At 36.3% G+C, this 24,787-nt stretch overlaps 1 protein-coding gene across 13 annotated transcripts in view; it reads right to left on the reverse strand.

Annotated features, from left to right (window-relative positions):
- KIAA0825 (KIAA0825 ortholog) overlaps nt 1-24,787 on the reverse strand; it is a 370,351-nt gene that overhangs the window by 321,269 nt on the left and 24,295 nt on the right. For 4 of the 13 annotated variants that reach the window (XM_058530923.1, XM_058531045.1, XM_058531081.1 and 1 more), the window contains one exon: nt 36-167. In XM_058530923.1, the coding sequence (XP_058386906.1) occupies nt 36-166 (131 nt within the window). In that variant the 5' untranslated portion in view covers nt 167. Of the gene's footprint in view, nt 1-35; nt 168-16,998; nt 17,323-22,002; nt 22,035-24,787 lie in introns of those variants that run through there. The other 9 variants (XM_058530832.1, XM_058531769.1, XM_058531423.1 and 6 more) reach the window with 6 other exon arrangements.

The raw sequence follows: 24,787 nt of genomic DNA on the forward strand, positions 1-24,787 counted from the left end.
AAATCAACTTGTTTTAAATAATTAGCAATATTTACCTTGCAGCATTTTGTTCTATCTTTTCATCAATGTCACTGAAGATCTGTTTAAACTCCAAGTCTCCAGGAAATGAATTTAACAAACAATGTAGGTCAAATGAATTATGAGAATATTCATCTCCCCAATCCATTCTGAAGAACAAGAATAAAAAACATGTGAGTTCCCCCAAAATGAAAAAACGAATTATGAGAATATTCATCTCCCCAATCCATTCTGAAGAACAAGAATAAAAAACATGTGAGTTCCCCCAAAATGAAGAAAAACACCTCAAAGGTTGTGATACTAAATCAAAAATAATAATTCACATTTATAGGCAAAATGAAATATAGCAGTAGGAGAACCAGGGTATTATTAACGTAGGTATTTTGTTATTTAAATTTCATGATGCATGATCTAATTTTCACACTTCTCTGTGGTTTAAAAGCTGAACAAAACAGCACCCATCAGAGAGTGCTTAAGCATCCTGCTGCTTCTCACTGTAACCAAAAGCTGCAAAGGAAACCTCAAAGTCTCAAAGACCACTGTGAACAGGATGGTTGTAGCAAGAATTCACACCTTCCCTCCACTCTTGTCAGCATACTGACCCGGAAATTGTAGCCTCAGCCTTTTTAAAGTCTCATCCTCTGGCCCTATGCATATGTCAAGAAGGCAAAATTTTTCTTGAGTTTCTCTAGCACCACTGACAACCTATGTATTGATAACTGACTAAAACTTAAATATGCTACTCTTTTCTAGAGATATATGCATTTCCCCACTATCAAAGCTTCAATCATTCATTCTATATAATTTACTGAATGCTTGATATGTACAGGCATTGCTGTAGCAGTATAAATAAATAAATCCAAAATACTTGAAAAATTGTCTAAAATGTTTTGTAGAGGCTACAACATTAATAGACTTCTTCATCTTCAATTATTCAGATGTGCTAATTTATTATCCTATATTGAAACAGCCAAAGATTTCTCATAGGTCCTATCTGAAACTTCAAAGACATAGTCTTGGGATAAAGCTTTTATTTTTCTTCAGAGATTTTATTTTAAAAAGAAAACACCCGACTAAAACATTTTAATATAAAACTGTATAGCATCACAAGATTTGTCATTTGTAAACTCAATGCCAAATACAGAATAAACATGGATACGCCACTTTAAAATACCAAAATCTTCATACACTTGGATTCTCCTCTTTCAAAATATTTTGCAATAAAATGTATAATTTCTTATTTGAAAACTAAAATTTACCTATAATTTGCCATAATAAATATTAATTTGAAATCAGGCTAGAGAAAACAAAAACTACAAGCTAAACGGTAGAAAACCCTATGTCCATTAGAAGTAATACTTCTTTAGGGCACCAAAACTTCAATATATCTATATAATCTATGAGTGTGATATCTTCATATTTCTCTAGCAGCTCAACTAGTTCAGCTATCACCAGAATAGTCATTTCTAAATCCAATGGCCAACATTACTAATAATGAATTCTGTTTATGTATTTTCATATTTTTGAATCATTTTGGGTAGTTCAACTCTTCAAATAATGAGTCATTCAAAAATTGTTGCAAGAAAATAAAATTTCACTTTTGTAATGAAAAGATTTGATTGGCTAAGCATTCTTTCAGACAACCCAAACTTAGTAACTATTTTGTTTGCAGCCAGCCTCTCTGTAATAAAACAAGTTATATACCAACACTATGTTCAGAGTTGTCCCAATTTGTCAATACTATAAAGCCTCATTAATTCAGACTCCACAAATTCAAAACTTAAAAGGTATGTATAGAAATCAGCTAAAATATAATGGCAAAATGACAATAATAGATTTGTTGCATATCTTTCATTGTGTATCTACTATGTACAAGGTTCTTTACATACATCATCTTCCTTAATTCTCATAATAACTCTACAGAATAGTTATTATCCTCATTTATAGAGGAGAAAACTTGGGCCCAAAGAGATTAACTAACATGTCTCAGTTACAGAGCTAACCAGTGTTAGAGGTAGGGTTTGAACCCAGATCTATTTGGCTTTAAAATCTGAGGGTTATGGTCTCTTGAGAAATGACTCACTTACTGCATAGAAAATACCGTTTTGTAGAAACAATATTAACCAAAATGTTAAAATGATTATCCCTGGGTATTTAGACTATAGTTGAATTTTATTTTCTTCTTTATACTTAGCGTTTTCCTATGTTTTTGCAATAAGTACTTATTTTATATATAATTAGAAAAGGATACTTAAAACAGAAATTACCCCCGCTCTCAGGGGGCTTATGATCTTTTATTTTACATTTTCTATCTTCATTTGAAACATCTTCTAACCTTAACACTTCTCTCTTGCCAATTCATGTTTATAATTTCTTTCAAAATCTCATTCAAAACTTACATAATTCCTAAATATCTTTGACATGACCCTTTCACCAAACTTTTTGCATTATTTCTTGGTATTTGTGCTTGCAAATGCTATTAAAAGAAAATCTGTTGTTTTCTATTATTTTGATATTGAATGTGTGTGTTGTGTCTGTCCTTCACTGAAATCAGTTCTGGAGTAAAACAATAATGGACTGAAACATGTTGAGCATTCAGATGTAGTTGGTGACTATGATTTTGAAGGATTCCCAATCTACATTGTTATGTGATATTCTCTAACCTCAGTATAGTAGTTAATCAATAAACAGCAAGAATGCATTAAAAGAATGTCATTTGATAACAATGATAGGGTACCAGAATGATGATGGTTCAGAGTTTTCATGTGACCTGCATAGATCTGTGATGTTTCCATATCTATGATGATAAAGTGATGAAGGACAAGAGAAGTAAAGGTCACCTTTACAGGTAAAGACACAGCAAGTTTAAGATGCTGTGTGACAGGATAAGAGAAAACTTGATGGGCAAAATAAAACTAATAGGTGAGAAAATTAACCTGAGTGAATAGGGATGCACTGGACCAACACGAGGAATAAATAAAGGAGGGAGAGTAGACTGCAGTAGGTGATGTTGAAGTTTGGATTTAGAAGTTTTCTCATTAGAAGGACAGTGATCCCTGCAGAACCGTGGTGAGAAAGAAGCATGCACTGACTGAGCATGAGCACAGGCACCAATCCTCCCATTTCCTTACGTGCACTCCTCAGGCCCAGAGTGTGTCAGACACTATGTTGGGCATCATGAAGGAGCAGAGACAGTAAAAAGAATAAGACCATAAGGAAAGGAGCCAGTAGAAAGATCACTGCTATTCTCTAAGTAAAAGACAACTATGACCTCAACAACAGAAAAGTAAATTATTGAGGGACTAATGTACTTTGGCAATTACTTCAGTGGTATTTCAGAAAGGTAGAACTACCTTTGAAAAATTTAGGGGGAACAAGGAAGAGGCCGTGAAGCTGTGGGTCAAGATACAGCTTTACATTCTGTTTGTGTTCCCATACTTCCACCTATTAAGTTGTCATCAAGGAGACAATAATAATTTGACATATTGAATAAAGTCTCTTATCCTAACTCATGATCAATCAAAAATGGGAGCTATAACTTTTTTTAAGGTATAATAACTTTGTTTTTGAAATTGCTATTCCATAATACTGTTTTTAAATGTTCACTCTCCTATATTTCTCATCATTTTTTGTGTAAGATCCTGGTATGCTAATGTTTATATGACTTTGAGTAAGTCACTCAATCTCTCAAGAGGGGTGGAGCTCACATTCCTCATTTATAAAATGAGGTGAATGGATTTTCAGGCTCTGAGGTTTCTTCTAGCTATAAATTTGTTGTATTCTATAAGGAATGGTAGGAAAAGGACATGTTTCGGAACCCCACAAATTAACTCTTCCAATGGACTATTTCATTCATAAATACCATCATTTTTCTTGTATCTTGGACTCTCAGAGCCATTTTTAATTCTGCCCTTTTCTCTTCCCCAGGATTGCTACATGAAAAGCCGAAGCAGCATCTATAGCTTAGCGAGAAATAACATGTAAAAAGAGGAAATATGCGGCAGCAAGATATTCTTTCATGGTAATAGGTAGATGCTCTGTACTGATGTTCCACCCCCAAGCCCCTAGCTCCCTAAAATATTCTAAGAAGCAGCTAGCCCATGTTTCTGGGCTCCTCTGACTTGGCACACTCTTCACTCAACAAAAGATGTCTGAGACCAACTGACTTTGGGCATTATACCTCCACAAGGAAAAGGGTGACATTAGGGAATCATACCTTCAAAGCCATCATGTATCCTTGATCTATTATTCTTTATATTATTTGTATTATTCTTTGTATTGCTGGTTTGGTTTGAGTCGCTGATTTGATAAAAAAGCAAAGTGAAAACAAACTTTGACCAGGTAGACATTCCTAAACCTGTACCAGCCTTTTCTTCTGGCCTGGCTCATTTTCACTTTTCTATCCATATCTAGTCACAAAGTAGTCTTCCTATATCATTCACAAAGTCCTGCCAACATTATACAATTCAAAATTTAACCTTTACTAAGTCTTGAAAATTTTATGGAGTTCAGTGAACTCATTCACTGAAACATGGGTTAAAGATATGATGGCTAAATAATAATACTATTAATGATAACAGCTAACTCTTATGTAGCATTTACACAGGCCATGCATTGTTCTTCACTTTATATATATGAAATCATTTAATTCTTACCATAATCTTATGGGATAGGTATTATTATAACCTCCATATTAAAGATGTAGAAACCGAGACAGAGAAGTTCATGACTTGCCCAAGATCACTTACACAGGAAGTGGCAAACCTGGGATTGAGACTGCTTCAAAGGCTGTCCTCAGCCACAATGCTATAAATTGCCTCTCTGTAGAGACTCATACTTATAAAATAATTATTTTACTTCTTATATGTGTTGACTTCCTTATTGCCATATTTAACAGTTTCCCTAGAACCATTATAAATTTCCTTCATTATGAAACCTATATAATTTCCCCCAAAAAATCTTTGTTTTTTTAAGGGTAGCTCCTCCCCTGTGATATTTCAGAGTTGCCAGAAATTTATTTCTTTTCATCAACTCCTAGGAGTTGAAATTTTAATGTTTTAACCTCCCCCAAAGACTGAGAAACAACCAAATGGATCCCAATTTGTTGATAGTTATTTAAAATACCTTATACACTAAAGTCTTATATTAGGAAATAAAGAACTTGTTATTTTATTCAATTTATTATCTCAACTCTCAGTTATATATTAAGTTTTCCCCCACAGACTGCTATGCTTTCTACTAATAATTGTGTAAGTTCTGATTATTATAATTATATAGGCTAGAATATCAATATACATCCAGTAAGTACTCATATCAACATACTACAGCTATTAAAATCCCCTTTGATAAAATATAAAATATTTCATTGTAACTCCTCTATTAGTAATTTATATATGTGTATGTATGAAGTAGACATTGACAAGATCAGTCAGAATACACTATTGTAGCTTGACAAGCAAACAGAATTAATTGTCACATGCTTTACTCACCAAATCTGACATTGCTTTCTTTCTTTTTCAGTGCACTTCTCTTTCTACACAATATTTTCATTTTAATAACTCTTTATAATCTTCAATATGCAATCCTAGCCATCCCTTGCTTTAATACAACAGTGGAAACCAAGATAATTGAAAATGAATTTTAATTTCAGCATTCTTTTATAACTTGGCACTCATACATTTCACATGATTTAAAAATCATAAAATAATTATATATTTTGAGATTAGCACTAAATAATGTGACAAATCTTGGCCTTATGATTAACTAATGAATTTTCAAGTACAGCAAAATCCCATTAATTTGGAAAATAGAACAACTGCATTAGTAGACAGCTATGGAGCACTCTTTAAAAGGCAGTTGTATTATGTAGCAACTGGGAATAATAACAAACAAAGCTTATGAGATGTCAGTTACATTTTTAAGGAACTCTTAATAATAATTAGATAAGAATGATTTGAACTTAGCAAGCACTTTGTATCTAAATGGGTGTTTCTAAAAGATTAGGGTTCTTAAAGTATGTTCCAAGGGTTTAAGAATTCCTCCTAAAATATTGTTAATAGTATTAATTAGCTAGTCATGTTAATGTGATACTGTTCTCCTAAATTTTGGTAATATTATTAATTAACATTAATTTGATGACTAAATCTATCCGTTGAAATACCCTTTTATGACTTTCAAGGCTTTGCTCCTTCAATCATCACTAACTAGTCCTATATCACTGATATTTCTTTCAACTGACTATAAACATGTTCAAGTTTCTTGCTTTTTAGAAACCAATAAAACCCCTCACTAGGAACCCCTTCCTTTGATAACCTAGCATCTCAGAATAGTAATCCGTATTTCCTAATATTATGTTCTCATCTCTCATTCCCTTCTCAACCCAGAGCAATCTGGTTTCTGCCTCTATCCTTATATTGAAACTGACAAAATATTTTTCAGTTCCTATCATACTCAATCTCTGCACTATTTGGTAGTGATAGCTGCTCCTTCTTCCTTAAATTGTCTCCTCTCTAGTCAATCTTCCTAAGTATTATGCTTTCCTAGTTCTCTTATCTCTCACACCATTTGTTCACAGTGTCCTGGTAGAAGCCCCCACTGTGGGTAGCTGGCCAGCTACAACATTTCATTTTTATCTGACATATGGTATATGGATATACAATGGTGGTCCATTTCTATGCTAGAGGACCCAGCTTTCCTGGTCATAACTAACTGATCCAGGGTTAGACATTTCACCCAACCTGAACCATCAGAGGAATACTAAACTAATTCTGAAATTTGGAATGAAAGCAGGACAGGGAATCACCGGTTGTAATCCAATCAAGTTAATTCCAGCCTCTCAAGAGAAAGTGCAGGGATTTTTTTTGGCTGAGGCCCCTATAACTGCCCAGTTCCTGTCCTTCTATGACTGACTGACTGCTCATACAGTTTTATTTTGGTTCTGTGACATAGACACAATAAATCCTCTCCCTGGTCCACTGCCCAACAGCAACTTTTTGTTTTTTTGCTTAAATTAACCAGAATAGTTTTTATTAAACCCTAAACATCTTTATTGGCTCCTCTCTCATCTCTGCGATTAAACACTGATATTCACCACAGGGTTCTCTCCAGGCCTGCTTCTCATTTTGAATACATTCCCTAAGCATTCTTCATTCAAAGCTACTGCTTCTTTCTGTGTAATTTTATCATAGTAGATTTACTTTGCTTTTTTCTCTTAAAGTGTTTTAATTTTTTAAATTTTTTACTTTTATTCATTGGATTTTCTCCTCCTCAGACCTCAAAAAATCTCCTCCTAAGAGTTCTCATTTTGTAGTCTTCCCAAATTTCCTTATTCTCCTTGCCTAACTTGGGAAAGGGAATAAGGAAATTTATCTTCTCCTTCTATTCCTATCCACTTCATGCTGGAGTTCTTGCTCCTCTTATTCTACATGCTTTTCTTGAGTAACCTCATTCACCTATAAAAGTCTATATCTCTAACCCTAGTTCCTCCTCCAAAACCCCCTTACATATTTCCAAGCATTTACTAGACAATTCCACTTTGCTGATTCAAAGGTCCCTTAACTCAAAATGTCCAAAATTTAATTCAAAATTTTTCCTTAAACTGGCTTCTGTTCCTATGTTATAGGGTCACCACCTATCTTATCTCCCTTTCCCTTGCCCTAGTATCTTAAATCAGGTGTCAGCAAACTATGGCACAGTCTGTTTTTTCTATAGCCTGAGAGCTAAGAATGGTTTTCATATTTCTGACAAGTTGTAAAAATAAAAAGCAAACAAAAAAGAATATGCTACAGTGGCCATATGTGGCCCACAAATCCTAAAATATTTACTATCTGGCCCTTAACAGAAAAAGTTTGCTGACCCCTATCTTTGTCACCAAAGATGACCTAGTCATCTTTGGATAGGATAGGAATAGAAGGAGAAGATAAATTTCCTTATTCCCTTTCCCATCTTTGGTGACCTAGTCACCAAATTCTTTGTCCCTTTCTCTCCCTAATCTTAAATGGTCACCAAATGCTCTCAAATTTGACTTCTTTCTGCTACCAGTGTCCCAAATCTGATGTTACTTCCTGCTGGAAAAAAAAAAAAATGGAAAAACCTCCTATCTGGCTTCAAAGACTCACATGCTGTGGTAAAAGAAGAAACGTGTATTTGGGTTTTGCTCCCTGTGTCCCCTACCCGCTTCTTTACTTTGTCCTGTACGTCTCTTCCATTTGGTCATTTCTGAGTTTTATCTTTCCTAATAAAACTGTAATCAGAAGTATTGCACTTTCCTGAGTTCTGTGAGTCATTCTAATGAACTATTGAACTTGAGGGGGGGTAGAGGGTACCCCCGAATTTGTAATAAACCAGGCAGAAGTGGGTTTCACCTGGAGACCCCATTTGTGGCTCACGTCTGAAGTGGCGGTAGTCTTATGGGACTGAGCCTTTAACTTGTGGGGTCTGTGCTAACCCCAGGTAGTTAGTGTTAGAACTGACGTGAATTGAATTGTAGGACACTCAGTTGGTGTCTAGTTTGCACAGTGGCATTAGACTTCTCATTTTACAAACCAAATCAGATCATTTCACTACCCTGCTTAAAAACCACTGAAGCTTTCCCACAATGCATAGGACAACTCCAGGCTCTTTATCCTGCTTTATACATATAGTTTTTCATATTTAATTAAATTTTTATAATATAAATGCCCTTGACTGACATCTTAAAATAGCCTTCTAGCTATAACTCTCCCTACTAAGGATGTTTTCAGGAGAAAATCACATTTATGGAAGGCATTTACTTCATCAATGTAGATAATACTATTTATAGGCAACATATAACTATAATAACATAATTTGTATATTATCTTTAAACAGAAAAAACTTATCTACAATTGTGGATTAAATCATTTTTAAATGCCTTTCAACAACTTAAAACCATTTTTTAAAATACTGTGAAAAGGTAAGAAAATATACTTGTGGAGAAAAATCAGGATTTAACAATTAAGCTATCAAATAAAATTTAAAAGTGATACCTTAAAACTCTTTCTAGTTTTCATCTACAAAAAAAGGAAATTAGATAAAAATTATCTTTAAGGATCCTTCTAGTTTTAAAATTCTATTATTTTAATCATGTGATCTATTTCTTTAATATTTAATCTTCTGTTGTAGTGCCTTTGCAGTATACTTTTTAATTCTATAGTTCAATAGAAGGATAATTTGTTGTTGGTTATGAACAAATTCATATGAAATGACCTGAAAATCTATTTAAAAAGCAATCAGTGAAAGTAAATATTGGATTTCTTCATGTTAAATCTGAAAATGCATCACTATACTTGCTTTTTACTTTATTTGCTGCTTAACATATCTCAACAGTGAGTCTATCATATCAACATAGTCATCATGATCCAAGCTGCAAATAATAGAGAGTGTCAGTGTCAATTTTGCTCTCTCACACTTGCTTCCCTTCACTTCATCTGATTTTAATAATCCCTGTCAAACCACAAACAGTCCAAATTACCTTCATGACACAGAAGCTTTCAAGGAGCAGACAGAATCTCAACTTTCATTTAGCAACTACAAAAGAAAGCTGTCCAGCTGGACAAATATTATTTCCACACTTGACAATCTCTACTATTGAACATGCATTTTAATTTTAACTAAACCTGCCAGGAGTTTGATATGAGCTTCTTGTTTAGTGTAGATTGACTCACAGGATTATCAGACCAATGACTGTAATTGTGATGAAAGAACCCAGCATTTTTCTACTAAAAGATGATCACACACCAAAGCTGAGGGATCAAAATGAACACATAAGAGGTAATGTGGAGGCATAGATTGTAGGAGGAGAACTACTTAAAATCGGTGCTTTAATAACTAAATAAAATTTAAAGATACAGATTATATTCTATGAAAAGTAACAGCTAATAAGTAAAAATAAAATGTAAAAAAGCTAAAATTTTACCCATAGATAGCATTAAGAAACAGGTTCTAAGAATGAAATCTAAAGAGATTTTTTAAATTGTTTTGGATTGACTTGACTTCAAAGTCAAATTTCTAGAACAGTTCTATGTGTCAAATTATAAAACTGATGTTCTTGACAAGATATTAAAAAGTCCACTCTAATACTAATACATGTGCCCTTGTACACACAATGTAAAACTTCAAAAAAGTCAGAGTAGAAATGAATAATGACAGTAAGTTTGTAGAGGAGTATTAGAATAAAAGTTAGTTGCAAAACTATAGTAAGGACTATTATATCTTTGAAGTTTAACTTATTAAATCTAAAAGTTTCAAATGGTAAAATATTTCTGGGAACATTTCCTGTATAAGCTAGGCCTGAATTCCTCCTACAGTTATAGAACCTCGCAATTGCCAAACGTCAAATGTTCCCTCCAACCTGCTACACATGACACTTGTGCTAGGCTCTTCCTCTCCCAAAGGCCAATCCATTGGCTATTAGAACACTGTTTCTCCCCCAATCCTATCCTGGACACCAAAGCTCAGTTTCCTTTATCAGCAACTTTTCTTTCTCTTTCCCTTGGTCCTCTGACTGGACAGTGTCACTCACATCCATGTCTTCCACTACAACCTGTGTGTTGGAGCTCCTGTTCTAACTATCCAACTCTATACTGGATAGCTCCCTTGGATGTCCTACAGACACCTCAAACTCAACATGCCGCCAAACAATTTTATTATCTTCCCTCTGAAATTTCTTCCTTCTCTTGAGGTCCCTATGATAGTTAACAGCACCACTATCAACCTAGGTACTCATGTTAGAAATGTGGGAGTCATCCCTCACATTCCAACATTCTCTCACCAATCCCATAGCCAAATGATTAGTCTTCCCTCTTGTCACTGATATCCATCCATCTTCTCATATTGCTCCTGTGTAGGTTCAAACTCCATCATCTGGATTAGTGCAGCGGTTTCCTAAAGAGTTCCCCTATTTTTTGCATTATCTCCCTGTGACTCGTTCTCTATCCTATCACCAGAATGATCTTTGTAACACAGAGAGAGGAATCAGTGTTTACAGCAAGATTTTAACTCTAAGTGACTGGGAGAAGAGTCATACTCTTAAGAGAAAGAGAGGAAAATAAGAGGAAAGAGTTAAACTTTTAAATGTATATTTACTAACCAGTTAAGTGGTTTTATTTTATTTGTTGACCTATATAATAATTATATTCAAAAAGTTTTCAAAAATAACATTCTTTCAAAAAAATTCTTATATCTGTGCTCAGTAAAGTAAAAAATATTTATATTATTTGAACATTAAAAATACATAAACAGATGATTCTTAACACATGTTCACATATTTTAATTAATTTCTTAGTTGTACCTGTCTCTCACAGATATTTTTCTGAAGAATGTTTTTTTGGGTTTTTTTTGCTGAGGAAGATTCACCCTGAGCTAACATTCATTGCCAATCTTTCTCCTCTTTTTTTTTGATGTGAGCCGCAGCCACAGCATGGCCACTAACAGAGGAGTGGTGTGATTCCACACCCAGGAATGAAACCCGGGCCGCCAAAGCGGAGCGTGCCAAACTTGAACCACTAGGCCATCGAGGCTGGCCCTGAAGAATGTACTTTTTTAAATATGAATGTGTTGTTTTTATATTTTTCCAAGTTACATTTTATGGTTAGGAAATTTTAAATGTTGACACCTTCAACTAACTCTCTATATACTCTTTCTCAGGTGCTAAGCTACCTGGTAAATTTATTAGTTAAGAGCAAATTTTCCTAGTGGAAATATTGTCTACTTCGATTTTTAATAATGAAATACATGAATATTTTAGCTAAACATTTTCACAGCTGCTATTTTTTTGGCCTCCATGCAAAGTGCCTTTTTTTGACCAATAATTTAAAGAGACAAAACTCATCAAATAAATATTTATGATTATTTTGAATGTTTTGCTTAATTTAGCTATTGCAAACATTAGGCTTTCCCAGTTTAACTTCATTCTTGAACAGAATATAAATTTATTCAATTAAAAATATGAACTCCAGGGCCAGCCCAGTGGCATAGCGGTTAGGTTCAGGCGCTCCACTTCGGTGACCTGGGGTTTGCCGTTTCCCATCTCGGGCAAGGACCTACACACCCGCTCATCAAGCCATGCTGAGGTGGTGTCCCACACAGAGCAACTAGAAGTATGTACAACTATGACATACAACTATGTACTGGGGCTTTGGGGAGAAAAAAGGAAAAACGGAGGAAGACTGGCAACAGATGTTAGCTCAATCTTCCTCAAACAAAAAATTATATAAAAAAAATATGAACATCATCAAAATAGGCTCCCCACAAGTTTAGATATTTCAAAACACAATTATGAAATTTCACAATTAAATCTTGTACATCATTTGTGCTCTCATCATTTAATTTGTTGGTTTCCTTCTTTGATTTCATGGGGATATATTTCAAGGTTTTCCTATTTGCAAGATTTTTTTTCAATAATTGCAATTCCCTAAAAGCTTCACATAAACTGAAATTTTTTTGCCTTCTATTTCTTGAACACTTTAATTAAAGATTTCTAATAGATTTTGAAGAAACTGCAACCAAAATTTAGAGGACGTTTTTACAAAAGTATTTAATACTACGGTAGGACACTTGAGCTGATTTACAAAGTAATTCTTCCGAGTCTCAAACAGTTCTAAAATTCAAAAAGAGAAAGTGTATACTGCCATGCTTAAGTTATTTTTGTTTTGTTCAACATCAGTCTAAACATGAAAATTTATAGGCTGGTTATTTTGTGTACGTATAAACATATTTGTACTTTTTGACAACTATATCTTCTATTTAAATGCAGATTTTGCATATTTATTGATGTAATTATGAATTAGCATGTGAAATATGAATACATATTTCAAGTATTATTCTCTCCATAGGTTCTAAATTTATTAAAAAAATTTTATGATGTTATATTCCACCATAACATATTTTTAATATCACCAAGACCAAATAATTTTATCATTTATATTGTACTTTACAATTCAACTTACAATAGTATTCACAATAATGTCAAGTGTTTCACCTTTGACAGAATGAACTTCTAAATGCTTTACTTTGATTCCATAAATTAGATGAGAAACTTGAACCATTACTGGAATTAATTTTTTTTATTAGAAATATCCAATGAGACTGTTGTAAAACTGGCATCATTTAATGGAGACAATACAACTATCGTTTCACCTTTCATACATGCGCAAGAAAACTTGAAACTGAAAATGAGAGAAATTAATTTAGAATAGTCACTTGATCTAAAGTAAAAGTCTTGTTTCACAGAGTGGTACACGAATTCTGCAGCTAAGTATTAAAACGTAGTCTTTTCAGGCAGTCTTAAAATAAGACTGTGCAGTAGATGTCGACACGTCTTTAGCAGATTCATTTCTTCTTGTTTTCATGTAGTCAGTGATGTCATCACATGCCCCATAGTATGAGTTATACATTAATTCTTTTCGGCAAGTCAAAGGAAATTCAGTACTAATTGTTAAATGTGCACTGCTGTTTTTCTTTTTTTTTCTAATCACTGTCGCCAAAAAGGTTATTACAAAATAAAAATGTGTTACCCAACAAGAAAATAAATAAGAAGTTATAGGTTTATACCATATGATACATGATAAAACCCTTGTAGCAATAGAGTTCAATCTGTATTCACTCTATGGCAAGACTGAACAAAAGCTGGGAAATGTTGGACCAAGGCACAGGCCCAGCACAACTGGCTGGCACATCAAGCGTACAGCAGAGGTAGCAGCATCAAATACTTCCGCCACCACCATCACCCAAGATCTGAAGTTAGCTGTACCAAACTGCTCATGCCAGAGTGCATTCACTTTATCAGCAAGCACCCTTCATGCCGTCCTGGAAAAAGATGTGTTAGCTCATATTACTTCTGGAAAAGATCTGAAAAGAGAAACGGTTTTCGCCAATTTAGCCATATGTTAAAGTGAGAATCCGTTCACTACAATGGCATCTCACATGAGATCATGTCAGAATGCAGAAGTACAAAATGTAGGTCTACCTAAACCTATCGTGGTTTCTTTATATGCAACTATTAAACAATACTTCACTCAAAAATGAAATATCTGAGACAAAAGCTAAACCAGATGAAATATTGAGATAAAAGGATAAAATGGAACTATCCTGGGCAAAGCAAATATATGATGTGATGTCAGTATATGTAATTTAAGTAACAATATAACATATACAAAATAGAACTTATGTACCTATAAAAAATGATAATATAGCTCTGTATGGCATGACATGGAAAGATTTCCAGAATACTGTATTATTTCATTTTAAAAAGTAAGTTATAGAACTACGTATACAGCATGACACAGTATAATACTTCCAAAGAAACAAACCAACCATCCCAAAGATTCAGGAAAGATACTTAACAAACTACTAGCTGTGCTAATCTGTGGGTGATGGAACTAAAAAGGGACAGGGAAAAGGGAATTTTTACTCTTTATAATATTCTATTTTTGTTTGAATTCATTATGATGAGCATGTCTTACTTTTGACACATGAGAAGCAAAGAGAAATAAACCAACAAAAAAATACAAAAAATAAGACAAAGCATTAGCTAATTTAGTATCAACCAAGTGGTACAAGTAACAAATGATCTAGAAGTCCTGCAGTGGGAAGTTCCCTACGGGCAGATGGAGATATGGAAGCCAGGGTACTAAGAAAAAGGAAGATAAAGGCATTTCTAAAAGTGGGAAGCCAGTGATCTTCAAAACTCATAGCCTCACACAACTCACACTTGGAGACATTTAATCTCTCACTGTAAATAGGTTCAAGTGCTCTCTGATTCTGGGAATGACCCAACGATTAGTGAAGGGAGAACATAAGAAGTCTCAGCCAGACAATAACTTGAGAAGTAAATAATGTCTCTTGCTTATTTCCCTCCTCTTCCACAACCTAAGCTCTTACTAACTTCTCATTGCCAAAGTGTAATTAAACTTGAGGTTTCTTTGTATGTACTGGGATCCCACTCCTAAACCCCAGCCACAACTACCTGCTCCAGATTCATGAACCACCACCAATAAGGGACCCTGGTAATTAAAATGATAAGAACATCCCTAGAGCATAAACGGGACAGTTTTGGGGAACCAGAGCAGAAAATTCATGGTTAAAAATAGTGAAGATAAATTGAAGAGGTATGTTATGGCTAGATAGGTATGCTAAGGTCTTTTTTCCTCTAGGAGGAAAATATTTGGACTTCATCCTGTACATAACAGGGAGTTATAAAATGTTCTACTAAGGCAGTACATGACTAGTGTTTTACAAATATTGATTAAACAGGGTGTTAAGATGGTTTAGTGTGGGGTGAGAGAATAGAAGTAGGAAGATCAATTAGAAGGATAGTGAATTAATACAGATGAAGGTGATGATGAGAAGGTGGCCAGGAGAAAAGGAAAGATAGCTTTTGAAATGACTTTCCAGGGTATGAATAGCTAGCTTGGGGCTGCTGAGTGAGGCAGGCAATTATAGCTGAGAGAAAACCTGGCAGGTGTTACATGTCCCAGGCATCAACAAGCTTAGACTTTAGACCCAAGTCATCAGAGAAACCAAACAGGACAATGTGAAAATTATAAAGTAATGTTAAGAGAAAGGCAACTTGTGGATATGTCGTTAGAAACTAGCAAAGGGTAAAAGCAAGGGTGTGGCTCTTCCTGGGCAATAAAAATCAGTGGAAGAAAAGCCCAATTATGACAGTAATGGCTATGATAAAGAGGTGGGTATCACACAGAGCGCACATGCTTGTTGTCAAAGGTTCTTCGGTCTAGCTGAAGGCAGCCATAGATACTAGTGCATGTCCGTGCTAGCCTTCAAGAAGCTAGCAGAGGAGTGGATGACTCCTATGGCTGCCCATAAGATTTTCTGCTGGTTAGGGCCCAATGATAGGCAAGGGTAGTGAGATGAGGTTGTAGGGAAGTTTACATAGTAAGGGCTATATTATTACAAAGAAAATTCTGAAATTTTAAACTGGATGACAGAATGGTAGTTTAAAAATAGATTTTAAAAACTCAGAAGGAAAATGCTGATAAGAAGGCATGGCCAATTCAATTTTACACATGATGATTTTGAGTGGATTATACAAACAGAAATGTCCAGAATAGAGATGGAGGAGATATATGAGGGGAACGCATGAGAAAGCAGAGTGCTCATAATATCACAATGAAGTTGTGGAGACCAAGCCTCACAGTATTTTCAAATTTTTTGGACTATGACACACAGGTTAAAAAAATGCATTGCAGGCGGGGCAAACTCAAGATGGCGGCGTAAGCAGACTCGGAACTCACCTCCTCCCGTGGACACAGCCAATTTACAACTACTCGTGGAAAAATTACCCCTGAGACAGGGCCGGCCCCGTGGCTTAGCGGTTAAGTGCGCGCACTCCGCTGCTGGCGGCCCAGGTTCAGATCCCAGGCGCGCACCGAGGCACCGCTTCTCCAGCCATGCTGGGGCCGAGTCCCACATACAGCAACTAGAAGGATGTGCAGCTATGACATACAACTATCTACTGGGGCTTTGGGGGGAAAAAAATAAAATAAATAAAATATTTAAAAAAAAAAAAGAAAGAAAAATTACCCCTGAGACAGAACTGAAAACTGGATAAGAGGAACTCCTGCAACAACGGACAATCCTAATTGAGGGGGAAGAGGCAGAGACCTCCCTTCTGGAGAGGAAAAACGCCGCCTTCACAAGCCGCCAGCTTCACAGCCACCAGGAGCAGCTCACAGGTACAGAGCCTCCCTGGAGTCGCGGGGCCCTGAGCCAGGGAGCGCCCCCGCTGTGGGCATTTTGTGGACACAGCACAATCCAGACGAGTGGCAGAATATCTGACTTTGCCTGCTAGTAAAACATTGGGGAGTACCCCCAGAAAAGCTGGTTCACAAAGAAACTAAAACCGGCTCTTAAAGGGCCCGCACGCAAACTCACCCGTTTCAGAAAGCAACCTAAAATCACCAGAAAGAAAGGTGCACAGTGCTGTGGTGAAAAGAGACTCACCTAATAGGCCCTGGGTGCATCTTGGTGAGGGGTGAGACCTCTCCAGGGACTGGGACATTGGCTGCGGCCATTGTTGTGGCCTGGTGTGGGCGTGCTGACACAGGCGCCATTGGAGTTCTCCCTGAGGCCTGCTAGCCCAGGTCTGCCCCACCCGCTAGAGCACGGATTTAATCCAGCTCAGCCAGGGCAGGCAGCCCACCCTAGAAACTGGCCCCACCCAACAACAAGCCCTCAGGCAACTTGTGGGCCTGCATAGATTGGTGACTGGATTCTCTGCAGCCTGACAACTGAGCTGACTTCAGTGGGGCAGGGTGTGCCCAAGGAGCGGGTGGAGAGTGTGGGGCGGAGGTGGAGTGTGTGGGGCTCCCGCCGGGGAGAGACTGGCTCCACTTTGGGAGGTCGGGGCACGCACACCGGGCAGGACTGTGTTGACTGTGTGTGTGGACCTGTGGGAAGGAGGGCTTGTCAGCTGCAGAAGACTTGTGTTTCTCAAAGACCCACATAGGGGGTTTGCCCCACCTTCCAAAGCCTGAAACAATTGGGTGCTCCTGTGCCTGAGGCCAGCCCCACCCAGCTGTAATTCTCAGAGAGCTGACAAGAGACCTAATAGGCTAGAGGCTTACAGCAATGTAAGGCCCTGAGCCTAACAACCTGCCACGCTGAGGGCCTACTCACTTAAAAGAAATACTGCAACACAAATGTGGTATTAGAACTTGCAGCCAACTGTGCTGGGGCTCCCCACACCTGATAAAGAGACTGAAGGGCCCACAACAACTACAAGCAGCTGAGCATTACAACAGCTGGCCAGGAGCATAAGTCGGCCTCCATGGGGGCCTACAGGGAGAGCAAACAGGCCACAACAGAAGGACACACGTAACTCACATAGGGGTCACGCCTGGAACATTGAGAACTGAGGGAAGCACACTGGAAGCCTCCTAAGGCATCACTTACATAAGGTCACCTATCCAAGAGCAGGAGACATAGCTGACCTACCTAATACATACACACAAGCACAGGGAAAGAGGCAAAATGAGGAGGCAAAAGAATACATTCCAAGTAAGGGAACAGGACAAAACCCCAGAAAAGGAACTAAGTGAAACAGAAATGAGCAACCTACCAGACAGAGAGTTCAAACAAAGAGTGTTAAGGATGCTCCCTGATCTGGGGAGAAGAATAGATGAACTCAGTGAGAATGTCAACAAAGAAATGGAAGATATAAAAAAGAACCAATCAGAAATGAAGAATACAATACTGGAAATGAAAAATTCATTAGAGGGACTCAAAAGCAGAGTAGAGAATACAGAAGAACGGATCTGTGAGCTGGACGAAAGACTAGAAGAAATTACCCAAGGTGAACAGGTAAAAGAGAAAAGAATTAAAAAGAGTGAGGACAGTCTAGGGGACCTCTGGGACAACATCAAGCGCACTAACATCCGTGTTATAGGTGTCCCAGAAGGAGTAGAGCGAGACAAGGGGGCAGAGAATCTATTTCAAGAAATAATAGATGAAAACTTCCCTAACCTAAGGAAGGAAACAGACATCCAGGTACAGGAAGCACAGAGAGCCCCAAACAAGATAAACCCAAAGAGGCCCACACCAAGACACATCATAATCAAAATGTCCAGAAGTAAAGAGAGAATCCTAAAAGCCGCAAGAGAATGTCAAGTTACATACAAAGGACACCCCATAAGGCTATCAGCTGACTTCTCAGCAGAAACCTTACAGGCTAGAAGAGAAAGGCACGATATATTTAAAGTGCTAAAAGGAAAAAACTTACAGCCAAGAATACTCTACCCAGCAAGGTTATCATTCAAAATGGAAGGAGAGATCAAAATGTTCCCAGACAAGCAAAAATTAAAGGAGTTTGTCACCAAGAAACCAGTGCTACAAGAAATGTTAAAGGGACTGATTTAAGGGGAAAAGAGAAGACCACAAATAGGAAAAATTATCTATTTCCATGATAAGAACGTAATGGATATAAATGCACAAAAAAGAGGTTAGATATGATATCAAAAACATGAGGGAGGAGGGGAGTTAAAGAGTAGAGCTTTCAGACAGAGGTCAAACTAAAGTGACCATCAATTCTGTATAGAAGAAGAAAGGAACAGAGAAGGACTACTAAAACACTGAGAAAAAAAAAAAAGTTAAAAAATGGCAGTAAGTACATACTTATCAATAGCTACTTTAAACGTCAATGGACTAAATGCTCCAATTAAAAGGCATAGGGTGGCTGACTGGATAAAAAACAAGACCCATATATATGCTGCATACAAGAGACACACTTCAGACCTAAAGACACTCACAAACTGAAAGTGAAGGGATGGAAAAAGATACTCCACGCAAATGGCAATGAAAAGAAAGCTGGGGTAGCAGTACTCATATCAGACAAAATAGACTTTAAAACAAAAACTGTAAAAAGAGACAAAGAAGGGCATTACATAATGATCAAGGGAACAATCCAACAAGAGGATATAAAACTTGTAAGTATCTATGCACCCAATATAGGTGCACCTAAATATATAAAGCAATTATTAACAGACATAAAAACAGAAATAGACAGTAACACAATAATAGTAGGGGACTTTAACACTCCACTTACGCCAATGGATAGATCATCCAAACAGAAGATCAATAAGGAAACATTGGCCTTAAATGATACACTAGAACAGATAGACCTATTAGATATATAGAGAGCATTCCATCCAAAAACCGAACAATACACGTTCTTTTCAAATGCACATGGAACATTCTCCAGGATTGACCACATATTAGGCCACAAAACAAGTCTCCATAAATTTAAGAAGATTGAAATAATACCAAGCATCTTTTCTGACCACAACGGTATGAAACTAGAAATCAACTATAGGAAGAAAATCAGAAAAGCCACAAATACATGGAGATTAAACAAAATACTACTGAACAAGGATTGGGTCAACGAAGAAATCAAAGAAGAAATCAAAATATACCTGGAGACAAATGAAAATGAAAATACGACATGCCAGAATTTATGGGATACAGCAAAAGCGGTTCTAAGAGGGAAGTTTATAGCGATACAGGCCTATCTCAACAAACAAGAAAAATCTCAAATAAACAATCTAACAATACACCTAAAGGAACTGGAAAAAGAAGAACAAACAAAGCCCAAAATCAGTAGAAGAAGAGAAATAATAAAAATCAGAGCAGAAATAAATGAAATAGAGACCAAAAAAACAATAGAAAAAATTAATAAAACCAAGAGCTGGTTCTTTGAAAAGATAGACAAAATTGGCAAACCTTTAGCTAGACTCACCAAGAAAAAAAGAGAGAAGGCACAAATAAGTAAAATCAGAAATGAAAGAGGAGAAATTACAACAGACACCTCAGAAATACAAAAGATTATAAGAGAATACTATGAAAAGCTATATGCCAACCAATTCGACAATCTGGAAGAAATGGATAAATTCTTAGAATCATACAACCTTCCAAAACTGGATCAAGAAGAAGTAGAGAATTCGAATAGACCAATCACCAGTAAGGAAATCGAAAGAGTAATCAAAAACCTGCCCAAAAATAAAAGTCCAGGACCAGACGGCTTCCCTGGTGAATTCTACCAAACATTCAAAGAAGACTTAATACCTATCCTTCTCAAACTCTTCCAAAAAATTGAGGGGGGGGGAAGCTCCCTAACTCATTCTACGAAGCCAACATTACCCTGATACCAAAACCAGACAAGGACAACACAAAAAAAAGAAAATTACAGGCCAATATCACTGATGAACATCGATGCAAAAATCCTCAACAAAATACCCACAAATCACATACAATACGTTAAAAAGATTATACACCATGATCAAGTGGGATTTATTCCAGGGATGCAGGGATGGTTTAACATTCGCAAATCAATCAACGTGATACACCACATTAATAAAATGAAGAATAAAAATCACATGATCATCTCAATAGATGGAGAGAAAGCATTTGACAAGATACAGCATCCATTTCTGATAAAAACTCTGAATAAAATGGGTATAGAAGGAAAGTACCTCAATATAATAAAGACCATATATGAGAAACCCACAGCTAATATCATCCTCAATGGTGAAAAACTGAAAGCTATCCCTCTAAGAACAGGAACCAGACAAGGATGCCCACTGTCACCACTCCTATTTAACATAGTACTGGAAGTCCTAGCCAGAGCAATCAATCAGGCAAGAGAAAGAAATAAAAGGGATCCAAATTGGAAAGGAAGAAGTGAAACTGTCACTATTTGCAGATGACATGATTTTATATATAGAAAACCCTAAAGAATCCACTAGAAAACTTTTAGAAGTAATAAACGAATATGGTCAAGTTGCAGGATACAAAATCAACATACAAAAATCAGTTGCATTTCTGTACACTAACAACGAAGCAGCAGAAAGAGAAATTAAGAATACAATCCCATTTACAACTGCAACAAAAAGAATAAAATACCTAGGAATAAACTTAACCAAAGAGGTGAAAGATCTGTACACCGAAAACTATAAAATATTTCTGAAAGAAATTGAAGAAGACACAAAGAAATGGAAAGATATTCCGTGCTCTTGGATTGGAAGAATTAACATAGTTAAGATGTTCATACTTCCTAAAGCAATCTATAGATTCAATTCAATCCCTATCAAAGTTCCAGCAACATTTTTCACAGAAATAGAACAAAGAATCCTAAAATTTATATGGAACAATAAAAGACCCCGAATAGCTAAAGGAATCCTGAGAAAAAAGAACAAAGCTGGAGGTATCACAATCCCTGATTTCAAAATATACTACAAACCTATAGTAACCAAAACAGCATGGTACTGGCACAAAAACAGACACACAGATCACTGGAGTAGACTCGAAAGCCCTGAAATAAACCCACACATCTATGGACAGCTAATCTTTGACAAAGGAGCCAAGAACATACAATGGAGAAAAGAAAGTCTCTTCAACAAATGGTGTTGGGAAAACTGGATAGCCACATGCAAAAAAATGAAAGTAGACCCTTACCTTACACCATACACAAAAATTAACTCCAAATGGATTAAAGACTTGAATGTAAGACCTGAAACTGTGAAACTTCTAGAAGAAAACATAGGCAGTACGCTCTTCGACATCGGTCTTAGCAACATCTTTTCAAGCACCATGTCTGACCGGGCAAGAGAAACAATAGAAAACATAAACAAATGGGACTACATCAAACTAAAAAGCTTCTGTACAGCAAAGGAAACCATCAACAAAACGAAAAGACAGCCTAACAATTGGGAGAAGATATTTGCAAACCATACATCTGATAAGGGCTTAATCTCCAAAATATATAAAGAACTCATGCATCTCAACAACAAAAACCTACCAACCCAATTAAAAAATGGGCAAAAGACCTGAACAGACATTTCTCCAAAGAAGATATACAGATGGCCAACAGACACATGAAAAGATGTTCAAAATCACTAACTATCAGGGAAATGCAAATCAAAACTACAATGAGATATCACCTCACTCCCGTCAGAATGGCTAGAATTAACAAGACAGGAAGCAACATGTGTTGGAGAGGATGTGGAGAGAAGGGAACTCTCATACACTGCTGGTGGGAGTGCAAACTGGTGCAGCCACTATGGAAAACAGTATGGAGATTCCTCAAAAAATCAAGGATAGAACTACCATATGATCCAGCTATTCCACTGTTGGGTATTTATCCAAAGAACTTGAAAACACCAATTTGTAAAGGTACATGCATCCCTGTGTTCATTGCAGCGTTATTCACAATAGCCAAGACTTGGAAGCAACCTAAGTGCCCGTCAAGGGACGAATGGATAAAGAAGATGTGGTATATATACACAATGGAATACTACTCAGCCATAAGAAATGATGAAATCCAGGCATTTGTGACAACATGGATGGACATTGAGGGTATCATGCAAAGTGAAATAAGTCAGAGGGAGAAGGTCAAATACCATATGATTTCCTTCATTAAGTAGTAGATAATAACAACAATAAACAAACACATAGAGACAGAGATTGGATTGGTGGTTACCAGAGGGGAAGGGGGGAGGGAGGAGGGTGAAAGGGATAATTCGGTACTTGTGTGTGGTGATGGGTTGTAATTAGTATTTTGGTGGTGAACATGATGTAATCTATGCAGAAATAGAAGTATAATGATGTACATCTGAAATTTTTACAATGTTATAAACCAATGTTACTGCAATAAACAAAAAATTTAAAAAAAAATGCATTGCAATCCAATGTGTATCTGTGCATACACATATCTTAAACAAAATCTTCTTTACTTACCCCTAATACTTGCTTTGATATTTTCTATTCTACTCTATTCTATTTCTTTTCCTTTCTTCTTCTTTTTTTTAATGCTGCCCACAGCCTCTAAGATGATTTCAGTACCTGCATTTTGGCTTAGAGATTTTTGATTAAAGAGAACTTTGCCATCATTTTGTAGAACCATCTGCAAAGATATGACTGATAAATCCAGAAGAGATGTTCTTTGAGAAAGGGTAAAAAAAAGAAAAGCAAAAAATCAAGGATTGGCATGAGGACTACTAACAGTATGTAGGAGAAAGGCCAAAGAAGATAAAGAAGGTGGGATCAGAGATAGAGAAAAACAGTATCAAAGAGGATGATGTTGCAAAAAGGAATGGGTAGTCAACAAAAGGTTTTTTTCAATTCATGTCTTTGCCTCTACTGCAGTACTTCTCAAAGTGTAGTCCAAGACTAATTTAAACAGAATTACCCAAGCCATCTGTTAAAAATTCAAATACCTGGGCTTCATCCCAGGCTAGTGAACTAAACTCTCTGGATGTGGGTCCTGGAATGGGCAATTTATAAGTTTCTCAAGGCATTCTTTTCACCAAGTATTTTTATCCCAGTGCCTTTCACAAATCAGCTTTCTAAATGGTACTTTCTGGGAACATACAATCTCACTTCACACACTAGATGTATTCCTGAAAAGCTGTTAAGTGAATACTTGCACATGAGTACTTGTATACCAAATCATTATTCCCCTAAAGACTACCATGATTAATTTCAGAATTATGTTCACCCAGAAGGAAATAAACACGTTTCTGGAGCACTCAGCCTTTAAACAAACATTCTTTATCCATCTAATTTTTCTGTAGTATTTATGCAAATGGTTGGCCAAATGGGCTTATAATCCTCATTATCTTTATTCAGTTTAAAAGTACATGTATTTAAAAATTCAATATAATGTTAACACATTTCATTTTGATTTTGAACTGATTTCATTGGTCTTAACTGGTTAGGTACCACAATCAAGTGGCATTTAGCAGAACTCAGGCAGGAAGTGCCACAGAGAGATGGTTTTCAGAAAACACAAAAACTGAAGTTTGTGATTTGGACTCTAACAGCAAAGATATCCCTTTATGTAGTAAGCTCTGCTAACAAAAATATTTGTCAATTTATTACCAATTGTATGAGAGGTGAATCGATTCTATTTTAAGATCGGAATCATAGCTAACAACAATAACAAAAACTACAACTACAAATAGCTAACATTTATTCACTTACTTCTTATCAGGCCCTGTTCTAAATCCTTTAAATGGATTAACTCATTTCATCTTCACAACAAGCCTGTGAAGTAAGTACCATTTTAGACCTCATTTTCCGGATAATGTAGCTAAGGTACAGAGAGTTGTGTAACTTTCCTGAGGTCTCACAGCTAGAAATAGGAGCTAAGAGTCAAACCAGGTAGCCTGTCTCTAGAGTCTGTACTCAAAGGTAGTGTGCTACACTGTGATTGTAAGAAAGTCTCAGATGTTGAAGTAGT

Source organism: Diceros bicornis, chromosome 1, assembly GCF_020826845.1.
Source record: "Diceros bicornis minor isolate mBicDic1 chromosome 1, mDicBic1.mat.cur, whole genome shotgun sequence".
In the NCBI taxonomy this organism is placed as follows: domain Eukaryota; kingdom Metazoa; phylum Chordata; class Mammalia; order Perissodactyla; family Rhinocerotidae; genus Diceros; species Diceros bicornis.